The sequence below is a fragment of the Heptranchias perlo genome, chromosome 21 (genome assembly GCF_035084215.1).
Source record: "Heptranchias perlo isolate sHepPer1 chromosome 21, sHepPer1.hap1, whole genome shotgun sequence".
In the NCBI taxonomy this organism is placed as follows: Eukaryota; Metazoa; Chordata; class Chondrichthyes; order Hexanchiformes; family Hexanchidae; genus Heptranchias; species Heptranchias perlo.
Window position 1 is genome coordinate 50,699,151 of NC_090345.1, and position 12,589 is coordinate 50,711,739.

Sequence of the window (12,589 nt, forward strand, 5' to 3'; positions counted from 1 at the left end):
AGACAGAAACAGAGGGAAATAGTGGGCTACAGTAAACCATACACACCCGCCCTCATTTACATGCAGCGAGGCGGGCTCAGGGAGGGTGGCCAATGTCACTAGTGGGTTCCTGGGAATAAAAGCCCGACAGGCAGTTTTTGGAGCTGGGTTGCAGTGGAATGCTTCCCAGCCCCATTCTCTCCATTAACCTCTGCAAAACCGCCGGAAAAGGAGGGGTATTAGCAAGGAAAATCCAGGCCAAAGTTTCCACCCAGAATGCCATTAAGGTGCATGCTTTGTAATTTTCATGTTATCTGGAAATAGATGAATTTCACCAAAAGACTGTATTCTGTTGATTGATATAGCTCATAAAATAAACCAGTTTGTTGGTTCACAATTGGACTTGTCTCACTAGAATGTTTTTCAATCCACATTCGGAAAGATAAGAGAGAGCGCATGCTGGCACGATCAAGTTCACAATAACCAGTGCACAAGGCGAGGGGCCTTATTGTTACAATAATAGACATTGGGCTGTAAAGGGGCTCTCTAGTTTGTAGAGGAGGTTCACTAATGGGAATGACCAGTGATGCTGAGCCTGAGGGAATATCTAGTGCAGACGCAAGATTTGTTACACTTGTCTATTGCTCAGATCTGGCCTGCTACTATTGACCAATGCTGACTCTGTATAATCACACCCTGTCCTTCCAATTATGTTAGCCTTGGCTCAATGGTAGCAGTGACAGTCAGAAGATTGTGGGTTCAAGCCTCACTCCAGAGATTTGAACACAGAATCTAGGCTGACATTTCAGTGCTGTACTGTCAGGGGCGCTGTCTTTTGGATGACATTAAACTGAGGCCCTGTCTAACCTCTCAGTTGGTTGTTAAAGATCCCATGGCACTATCAAAGAGGAGCAGGGCATTTCTTTGGGGTTTTGGCCGCCATTTAACTCTCAATCAACATCACCAAAAAACAGATTATCTGTTCATTTATCTCATTGCTGTTTGTAGGACCTTGTGTGCAAATCGGCTCCTCCATTTGCCTACAGTGACAATACTTCAAAAGTACTTCATTGGGTGCACAGAGCTTTGGGATATGAAAGGTACTATATAAACGCAAAAATTATTTTTCTTTCAGGTGATCCCTTATACCATCCCTCGTCAAAGACTTGAACACTATCCTCACAATCAAGGTATGGCTGACAATTTAAGGATTCATCCCTGGCCCTTTCTTTAAAAAAAATGGGAGTCACATTTGCTACTTCAGTTCTTTGGGACATGGATTTCAATGAGCATTGAAAGATATCGATAAGGGATTTGCAGTCTCCTCATACAACTCAACCAGAATTCTTGGATAGAAGTAGTCCAGGTCCTTGTGTACCTTCAACCTTCTAATCCTCTCTGCAATGCCTTTGTGATATTGAGGGTTTTCAGTCAGCTCTTATACTCCCCTGATTCAGGAATCAATGGGCAAAACAGTCATAAAATAATGATTTAGTAATTCCGCCACTTCCCTGCCTCAGACACCACCTCCCCATTGGCACTGCCTTTCTAGCACTGACCTGGGAAACCTGTTTTAACCATTTAAAGGGCATCATAACTTTCTAAGAGATCTCTGCAAACTTTTAATTTGGTGTTTTGTGTTTGGTTCCCGGATGTATATCTCTGTCTCCCTCTCCAATTACAATGTTTATATTTTCTATCAATGAAACACAGATGATATTTGGAGGCTTTCTGAGGGAGGGGGCAATTAGAGTTCCTACTTCTGATCACTATCCAGCGACTCCTGTAGAAAGTAAATGTGTGTAGGCATTGGGTAAGAGCAGGATCGAGTTTAGCTGTAATGCCCCATGAGCTTGCCAAAACTCATTGTCTAGGTTCACACATGAAGAATAGCCACTTGGCCAAGATACACAGGTACCTGCGGAGGGCTAGTCCAGCAAGAGTCAACACAGTCAAACGAGGAGGGAGAAAATTCACAAGAAAATTAAATCAGTTATAAACATGTACAATGTCAGCCCACGTTTCATACAAATTTATGCCTTCAAATCTATTACAAGAATGTTATATCTACAATAGTCTTTCTATTTGCCCAATTTTATTTTGGAATAAAACATACATCTTTGCCAACATATATCGTAAAAGCATCCGTTTAATTACAACAAAGTTTGCAGAAGCTTCAGCACTGCAAGCCTTTTACTAGCCCATTAGGAGCCTGATTTAAACGGTTTCACTAAATGTGAAAGTAATTACAGCTTTGCCTTTGACCCTCTAATCTGGCTGGTGCACCATATTTTAACTAAAAATAACATTGAGTCAGGAACCAGTTACAGAAGTATTCACATGTTTGCTTTCTGTGACACAGTGGCCTATTATTGATTAGTATTTTTGATAGACAATTTTTAAACTAAAATTGATTACTCACTAAAATTTTCCCCCATTGGCCATATTGGTAAATGTGCCAAAAAATGGACACTTGTAGGTGAAGTGATCTGCAAAATTATACTATAAACACCTTTATATTTTAAAAATTCCATTTTGAAGAATAAACTTATCTACACAAAATTGGTCAGATGATAACATAATGTCACAACCAGTCCCTAGTCCCTGTAATGTGCAATAAGTGGGTATGATTTTGCGGCCCTGTTTGTCATTTTATTGCTGGTGAATTTACTGGGGTCGTTTTGCCGCTGCTGTAATGAGGGCTGCACCTTTCCCGCTGCCATCTTCAGAAAGCATGAAGGCCACGTCACAATTTGGAGCCAGCACTTTCACTGTGTCCTGCAAGATTCTGGAAAAACTGAAAGAGAAGTGAATTATTGTAAGTAAAACGTGAAGAACTTTCTCTTAACAAGCACTAGTGGGTTGGGGGGGGGCGGTGGTGAAATTTCTGTGTGGGCTATTTTAATTAAGTCAGGATTAACAACTTTCATAAAATAGCACACTTGACAAACGTGTTAGTTGCTGTGTTAAAAGTAATGTGTGCAGAAATACTTTAAATGAGAACACCGTATTTTTAAAAACTCGCTCCCCTCCCCAGTTTTTTGTGCTGTATTAAGATGGGTAATAATCGCTGCTAGGAATGGATCATTTCCCCAATTTGCTCACTCAGGAGTGAAATTCCTCTTTTAATGCAAACCAACAAAATGGTTGTTTTTCTCTGATTATAAACCAGCTAACAAAATCGCATTCTCAAATATCAAACATTGCTAATTTGGGCAAACCGAATTTTGTTCGTACGTCATTATGGATAAATACATATTTTTTCCTGCTGCCTGTTCAACAACAAAACCACCTAGTATCAATCTCAGGGCAGGTACAGCATGGGTTAAATACAGAGTGAAGCTCCCTCTACACCATCCCGTCAAACACTCCCAGGGCAGATACAGCACGGATTAGATAAAGAGTAAAGCTCCCTCTACACTGTCCCGTCAAACACTCCCAGGGCAGGTACAGGGTTAGATACAGAGTAAAGCTCCCTCTACACTGTCCCATCAAACACTCCCAGGGCAGGTACAGGGTTAGATACAGAGTAAAGTTCCCTCTACACTGTCCCATCAAACACTCCCAGGGCAGATACAGCACGGATTAGATAAAGAGTAAAGCTCCCTCTACACTGTCCCGTCAAACACTCCCAGGGCAGGTACAGGGTTAGATACAGAGTAAAGCTCCCTCTACACCGTCCCATCAAACACTCCCAGGACAGGTACAGCACGGGTTAGATACAGAGTAAAGCTCCCTCTACACTGTCCCATCAAACACTCCCAGGGCAGGTACAGCACGATTCTATACAGAGTAAAACTCCATCTACATTCTCCTGTCAAACACTCGCAGCTCAGGTTCAGCATGGGTTAGATACAGAGTAAGCAGTCTTTGACTGCTTCTAAACAATCCCCCACAAAAAACCTTAACCTTTAGTCTCAAAAAAATATTGCTTCTGCGCTGGTGTATATTTCCATTTCTTGCACCAACCATCCTGTGCCCTCTCTGAATGAGACTGCCAGTTTGTGGTCAGTTTTGTGCTGTGAACCAACTCCCACTACTAATTACCAAGACTGCCCAAACCTGTTTAACATTGGACACTGAAAGCCAATAGTGAAAGGAGATTTTCATCGAGAGCACACATGTGAGGAGGAGCAGGAACCTGTTGGCCAGATGGCCGTATGGGTCCCCTGTACAATATCTGCACTCCTTTGTACTGAGAAAGTGATGAGTGTTACCCACAGGGAAAGTGACTCTGTCACTTGCTTGATATATCTGTGGACAGCAGATTGATTTGGCATATGTTGTCTGGAAGCTGTCTTGGAAGGATTCACTGATGCAGAAGTTTAATGCAGTAGTGACCTTCATACCACTGTAAGAGCCATCCTTGTGGTGGAAGCTGTCTGCAGGTGGTCCTCTGGGAGATGACATACCGATGTGATAGCCTCCCTTGTGAAGTGGAGGTGCTGAGGACATTTTTCCTCCATTTTTCAATAGCAGCAAAAGGCAAAACTGTTGTATAAAAAGGAGTGGTAAATAAAATCCTGCACTGCAAAAAATAGAGGTGTGCAGCAACAGGAGATAGTACACCAAGACAAATGCATATGAAATTATATAAGCCAAATATAATCAAACATTCTAAGCAACACTGAAACTCCAACACAGCTCGAAAGGTCAAGTCTGCCAGTTGTGTGGCCATATTATATGGGCGAAATGCAATATCGGGGAGGGTTGTGTCAAAATATAGGAAATCTGGCATGGGAATCAGGTGAAGTGAAGTTCATGCTGGACAATAGCATGACTGCCAAAAAGGTTCCAAAAAATGTTAGATCAAGCAAAATAAGAAGGAGCGGATTAGAGTATAAGAAATTTCATAGAGGTGGTTCATTACTGCTTCTTAACACTTGCAAAGAGGAGAGGACGGAGCAAAGGAGAGTCAAGCAGCACTTACTGCAAGAGGCATCGCAGCACATATCATCACTCAAGTCTTCTCTTCAGTGTAACACAGTCTACCTTTGACACCATAGCCATACTCCGCCTCCTCCCCCGCTTTTAAATAATGGGACATTCCCTCAATGCACTACCCTTGAGCAGGCTCAGTGGCAAAGTCCCACAGCGAGCGTATCCCAGCCTTTGCATAGAAACATAGAAAATAGGAGCAGGAGTAGGCCATTCGGCCCTTCAAACCTGCTCCGCCATTCAATATGATCACGGCTGATCATCTAGCTCAATACCATATTCCCACTCTCTCCCCATACCCCTTGATGCCTTCTGTGTCTAGAAATCAATCTATCTCCTTCTTAAATATATTCAGTGACTTGGCCTCCACAGCCTCCTGTGGTAGAGAATTCCACAGGTTCACCACCCTGTGAGTGAAGAAATTTCTCCTCATCTCAGTCCTAAATGTCCTACCCCGTATCCTGAGACTGTGACCCCTCATTCTAGACCCCCCCCAGCCAGGGGAAACATCCTCCCTGCATCCAGTCTGTCTAGCCCTGTCAGCATTTTATACGTTTCAATGAGATGGTTGCAACAGGTTGCACTCCCCCTGTGGATTCTCAAATCCATTGGGGGCTAAATTGGGCCTTGTAGCGCCCATTGTGCAGGTGCTACACAGACTCCTAAGCCCCAAAAATGGCGTCCGAGATGCGCACACACACTTCTGGCGTGATTTGCGCAGGACGCCATCTTGGTAAAGGCATTTGCGCCTGTGCTCCTAACAAACACAGGCAGCATGAAAAGTAGGGAGATTATGACTTTAATCAGTGTGTAACGCTGATTTGAAGCGGTCGGCGCCATTTTCGAACTCCCCACTCCAGACAACGCATGTCCTAACCTCACACAGCTGAACAGGAGTTAAAGGGCATGAAGGACCCCCCACCAGGCCTATTTAAGGGGATCAAGCAGGGCTTAGAGGTTAGTAAAATTGAGCCCGAGTAAAATTGAAGTCAACGGGAATCAGGGGGAAAACTCTCCCTTGGTTGGAGTCATACCTAGCACAAAGGAAGGTGGTAGTGGTTGTTGGAGGCCAATCATCTAAGCCCCAGGACATCGCTGCAGGAGTTCCTCAGGGCAGTGTCCTAGGTCCAACCATCTTCAGCTGCTTCATCAATGACCTTCCCTCCATCATAAGGTCAGAAATGGGGATGTTCGCTGTTGATTGCGCAGTGTTCAGCTCCATTCGCAATCTCTCAGATAATGAAGCAGTCCATACCCGCATGCAGCAAGACCTGGACAACATCCAGGCTTGGGCTGATAAGTGGCAAGTGACATTCGCGCCAGACAAGTGCCCGGCAATGACCATCTCCAACAAGAGAGAGTCTAATCACCTCCCCTTGACATTCAACGGCATTACCATCGCCGAATCCCTCACCATCAACATCCAGGAGGTCACCATTGACCAGAAACTTAACTGGACCAACTACATAAATACTGTGGCTACAAGAGCAGGTCAGAGACTGGGTATTCTGCGGTGAGTGCCTCACCTGACTCCCCAAAGCCTTTCCACCATCTACAAGGCACAAGTCATGAGTGTGATGGAATACTCTCCACTTGCCTGGATGAGTGCAGCTCCAACAACACTCAAGAAGCTCGACACCATCCAAGATAAAGCAGCCCGCTTGATTGGCACCCCATCCACCACCCTAAACATTCACTCCCTTCACCACCGGCGCACTGTGGCTGCAGTGTGTACCATCCACAGGATGCACTGCTGCAACTCGCCAAGGCTTCTTCGACAGCACCTCCCAAACCTACGACTTCTACCACCTAGAAGGACAAGGGCAACAGGTGCATGGGAACAACACCACCTGCATGTTCCCCTCCAAGTCTCACACCATCCCAACTTGGAAATAGATCCTGAACATTTACCTGAGGAAGGAGGAAGTCTCCGAAAGCTTGTGAATTTAAAATAAAATTGCTGGACTATAACTTGGTGTTGTAAAATTGTTTACAATTGGAAATATATCGCCATTCCTTCATCGTCGCTGGGTCAGAATCCTGGAACCCCCTACCTAACAGCACTGTGGGAGAACCTTCACCACACGGACTGCAGCGGTTCAAGAAGGCGGCTCATAACCACCTTCTCAAGGGCAAATAGGGATGGGCAATAAATGCTGGCCTTGGCAGTGAGGCCCACATCCCGAGAATGAATTTTTAAAAAAAGGTAGAGGAGAAGAGATGTAGTAAGGATAAGGGATAAAAACCTGTTGGTCTACAAAGCACATTTCTGCACCCAAAATGGCAACAAACATGTGAGTAAGGCAGAGAGAGATAGAACAATTACAGGAAGAAATTAAGAAGATAGAGCAGGAGCGAGCCAACGACAATGAGGAGGCTCAGTATGAAATTAAGAAGATAAAGCAGGAGCGAGCCAAAGGTAAGGAGGAGGTTTAACAAAAAATAACGTGCCTGACCTGCTTAGTCACCCAGTTGCAGGCAGGGGCAGTCACTGCCGCAGCACAAGGGTTCGGAGCCCAGCAAATGAAAGAAACCATTGCTGAACCAGAGAAATGAAATGAGCATCTGGAAGCCAGTCTGGAAGATTCCAGGGGCACCCTTAGGGAGGAGATAGAACACCAAATGAGCAGGGGGCCGGTAGAACACTCAATATGCAGGGAAAAAATCACCCCACTTTTAAAGAAATTAGCAATGCGACAAGCTTGTGTTATGGCTAGAACCAGGTCGCAATTGGGACTGGAAGACGAGCTACACTGGGAATCAATGGTGGGAGATAGCAACTAATATATCGACACATCTGTGGGTCCGCATTGCTTCCCATGTTCTAGTGGTGGTACAGGTTCTTATTGTAATAGTTTTAGTGTGGTTGATAGTGAGGAGGAACGCTGTAGACAGCAGGACTGGACAGGTGGGCAGAAAAGTGGCTAATGGACTTCAATCCAGAAAAGTGTGAGGTAATGCATTTGGGGAGGGCAAACAAGGCAAGGGAATACACAATAAATGGGAGGATACTGAGAGGTATAGAGGAACAAAGGGACCTTGGAATGCATGTCCACAGATCCCTGAAGGTAGCAGGACAGGTAGATAAGGTGGTTAAGAAGGCATTTGGGATACTTTCCTTTATTAGCCGAGGCATACAATATAAGAGCAGGGAGGTTATGCTCGAACTGTATAAAACACTAGTTAGGCCACAGCTTGAGTACTGTGTACAGTTCTGCTCACCACATTACAGGAAGGATGTAATTGCACGAGAGAGGGTACAGAGGAGATTTACGAGGATGTTGCCAGGACTGGAGAATTTTAGCTATGAGGAAAGATTGGATAGGCTGGGGTTGTTTTCCTTGGAACAGAGGAGGTTGAGAGGTGATTTAATTGAGGTGTACAAAATTATGAGGGGCCTAGACAGAGTGGATAGGGAGGACCTATTTCCCTTAGCAGAGAGGTCAATAACCAGGGGGCATAGATTTAAAGTGATTGGGAGAAGGATTAGAGGGGAGCTGAGGAAAACCTTTTTCACCCAGAGGGTGGTGGGGGTCTGGAACTCACTGCCTGAAAGGGTGGTAGAGGCAGAAACCCTCAACTCATTTAAAAAGTACCTGGATGTGCACCTGAAGTGCTGTAACCTACAGGGCTACGGACCAAGTGCTGGAAAGTGGGATTAGGCTGGTTGTCTCATTTTCAGCTGGCGCCATCATGATGGGCCAAATGGCCTCCTTCTGTGCCATAAATTTTTGATGATTCTATGTATGTTTCACGTTCTTAAGAGAATGTTGGGTAAATATAGGCGCTGCACTGGCCACTTAGAAATGGCCAAACTTATCGATGAACAGACAAATGAGGTGTGAGGACTCGAGACTATAGTCTCTCAGCCTCAATGTTGGATTGTGCAGGTGTATGCTAAAAGTGTAACAAATACCAAAGAGTTGTTTTTACGCAATGTATTTATCATGAAATACATTTAATATGTAACCCCACATCCTGCACAAATTATAAGTCAGTATCAGGGATTTTTACCGGGGACAGCCACAGACACGCAGCATCATACGTTGATCAGCAGGGAGGTGTATATTCCAGAGACACAGCTCACCCTTGGTTTGAGATGACTGGGTAAGGGCCTTGCCAATTTCTCTGGGAGCTGAGACAATAAGTGCTCAGCGTTACCATCACTAGCCATCTCCTCTTGATGAGGTTAAATGTCTTGCCATTGTCTCAGCAAGTCGATGATGTCAGGTCAGGTGCCGGACCGTTTATGGTCTTTTTTGTCGAGCTGATGGACTACGTCTGGCATCATCAACTGTGCTGAGGATGTTTAGCCAGCTCACCACAAGACTTCCTGCTAAACATCGTATAAAACACAGCTTAAACAAAGGCTCAGCGTGGGGATCCCTCCAGGAACAGCAGGCTAGGTTTGTTAAGGTGGACGTGCTGGCAGCAGCCCACGCCAGTGTTGAGGAAGGAAAGCAGTTTGCAGAAGGCAGGATCCAAGAGGGTGGGGCCGTGAGGATGGTGAGAAGTGAGACGCCAAGGCGTGAGCTCCACCCAGAGTGGAAGCAGTTAATATAGTTCCAGTTTCCATCCTGTAAACTGCTGCTTAAATACTGAGTGTATTAAACTGTTCTTCATATTAAAGTACGGGCCACTGTAACAAATTGGGGTCGACTCGAATCTTTTGGAACCAGGAAGTGAGTAACGGAGCAAGAGCTCCCTAAGACCCTATATGTATTCCCAACATGCAATATAAATGCAAGTCTTTCTTTCTTTCTTTATAGAAGCCAGCGTTTTCAGTTCTGTCTTGAGTTCACAGTGCTATACGGTTAAACTTTTATAGAATTATATAGCATGTACAGCACAGAAACAGGCCATTTGGCCCAACAGGTCCATGCTGGTGTTTATGCTCCACACGAGCCTCCTCTCCCCTTCTTCATCTAACCCCATGACCACATCCTTCTATTCCTTTCTCCCTCATGTGTTTATCTAGCTTCCTCTTAAATGCATCTATTCCAGCCACGTCAACTACTCATTGTGGTAGTGAGTTCCACATTCTAACCACTGTCTGGATAAAGAGGTTTCTCCTGAATTCCCTGCTGGATTTATTAGTGACTGTCTTATATTTATGACCCCTAGTTCTGGTCTCCCCCTCAAGTGAAAACAACTTCTCCACGTCTACCCTATAAAATCCTTTCATAATCTTAAAGACCTCGATCAACAACCCCCCCACCCCGGTCTTTTTTCTAGAGAAAAGAGCCCCAGCCTGTTCAATCTTTCCTGATAGGTACAATATAATGAGGAGAGGTTGGGTCGACGAGGCCTGTATTCACTCGAGTTTAGAAGAATGAGAGGGGATCTCATTGAAACGTATAAAATTCTGACAGGACTAGACAGACTGGCTGTGGTAGCATAGTGGTTATGTTACTGGACCAGTAATCCAGCGGCCTGGACTAATAATCCAGAATCATGAGTTCAAATCCTGCCTTGACAGCTGGAGAATTTAAATTCAATTAATTAAATAAAATCTGGAATAAAAAAAACTGGTATTAGTAATGGTGGCCATGAAACTACCGGATTGTCATAAAAACCCATCTGGTTCACTAATGCCCTTTAGAGAAGGCAACCTACCATCCTTACCTGGCCTGGCCTATATGTGACTCCAGACCCACAGCAATGTGGTTGATTCTGAAAGGGCTGAGTAAACCACTCAATTGTACAATCTCGCTACAGAAAGTCACAGTAAGAATAAAACCGGACGGACCATGAGGCACCGGACACAACAAAGGCAAACCAAGCCCAGTCGACCCTGCAAAGTCTTCCTCATGAACATCTGAGAACTTGTACCAAAATTGGAAGAGCTGTCAGACAACAGTCTGACATAGCCGTACTCACAGACTCATATCTTTCAGCCAACATCCCAGACTCTTCCATCACCATCCCTGGGTATGTCCTGTCCCAACGGCAGGACAGACTCACAAGAGATGACGGTACAGTGATAAGCAGTCAGGAGGGAGTGGCCCTGGGAGTCCTCAACATTGACTCCGGACCCCATGAAATCTCATGGCATCAGGTCAAACTTGGGCAAGTAAACCTCCTGCAGATTACCACCGACCGCCCTCCCTCAGCTGATGAATCAGTCCTCCTCCATGTTGAGAAGCACTGAGGGTAGCAATGGCACAGAATGTACTCTGGGTGGGGGACTTCAATGTTCGTCACCAAGAGTGGCTCGGTAGCACCACTACTGACCGAGCTGGCCGTGTCCTCAAGGACATGGCTGCCAGACTGGGCCTGCGGCAGGTGGTGAGCAAACCAACATGACCTCGTCCTCACCAATCCACCTGTCGCAGATGCATCTGTCCATTACAGTATTGGTCGGAGTGACCACCGCACAATGCTTGTGGCCAATTACCGCCCCATCAGTCTACACTCAATCATCAGCAAAGTGATGGAAGGTGTCGTCAACAGTGCAATCAAGCGGCACTTAACCTGCTCACCGATGCTCAGTTTGGGTTCTGCCAGGACCACTCGGCTCCAGACCTCATTACAGCCTTGGTCCAAACATGGACAAAAGAGCTGAATTCTAGAGGTGAGGTGAGAGTGACTGCCCTTGACATCAAGGCAACATTTGACCGAGTGTGGCACCAAGGAGCCCGAGTAAAATTGAAGTCAATGGGAATCAGGGGGAAAACTCTCCAGTGGCTGGAGTCATACGTAGCACAAAGGAAGATGGTGGTGGTTGTTGGAGGCCAATCATCTCAGCCCCAGGGCATTGCTGCAGGAGTTCCTCAGGGCAGTGTCCTAGGCCCAACCATCTTCAGCTGCTTCATCAATGACCTTCCCTCCATCATAAGGTCAGAAATGGGGATGCTCGTTGATGATTGCACAGTGTTCAGTTCCATTCGCAACCCCTCAAGTAATGAAGCAGTCCGAACACGCATGCAGCCAGACCAGGACAACATCCAGGATTGGGCTGATAAGTGGCAAGTAACATTCGCGCCAGATAAGTGCCAGGCAATGACCATCTCCAAGAAGAGAGAGTCTAACCACCTCCCCTTGACATTCAACGGCATTACCATCGCCGAATCCCCCACCATCAACATCCTGGGGGTCACCATTGACCAGAAACTTAACTGGACCAGCCATATAAATACTGTGGCTACGAGAGCAGGTCAGAGGCTGGGTATTCGGCGGCGAGTGACTCATCTCCTGATTCCCCAAAGCCTTTCCACCATCTACAAGGCACAAGTCAGGTGTGTGATGGAATACTCTCCACTTGCCTGGATGAGTGCAGCTCCAACAACACTCAAGAAGCTCGACACCATCCAGGACAAAGCAGCCCGCTTGATTGGCGCCCCATCCACCACCCTAAACATTCACTCCCTTCACCACCGGCGCACAGTGGCTGCAGTGTGTACCATCCACAGGATGCACTGCAGCAACTCGCCAAGGCTTCTTCAACAGCACCTCCCAAACCCGTGACCTCTACCACCTAGAAGGACAAGAGCAGCAGGCACATGGGAACACCACCACCTGCATGTTCCCCTCCAAGTCACACACCATCCCGACTTGGAAATATATCGCCGTACCTTCATCGTCACTGGGTCAAAATCCTGGAACTCCCTTCCTAACAGCACTGTGGGAGAACCTTCACCAGACGGACTGCAGCGGTTCAAGAAGGCGGCTC

At 45.9% G+C, this 12,589-nt stretch overlaps 1 protein-coding gene across 1 annotated transcript in view; it reads right to left on the reverse strand.

Moving 5' to 3' along the window:
- Positions 1–2,082: 2,082 nt before the first annotated feature.
- The window catches only part of LOC137340229 (hexokinase HKDC1-like), a 220,220-nt gene continuing 209,713 nt past the window's right edge, over positions 2,083–12,589 (reverse strand). Inside the window, exon 15 of the mRNA XM_068002645.1 lies at positions 2,083–2,776. Within this exon, the coding sequence (XP_067858746.1) occupies positions 2,647–2,776 (130 nt within the window). The 3' untranslated portion in view covers positions 2,083–2,646. The remainder of the gene's footprint in view (positions 2,777–12,589) is intronic.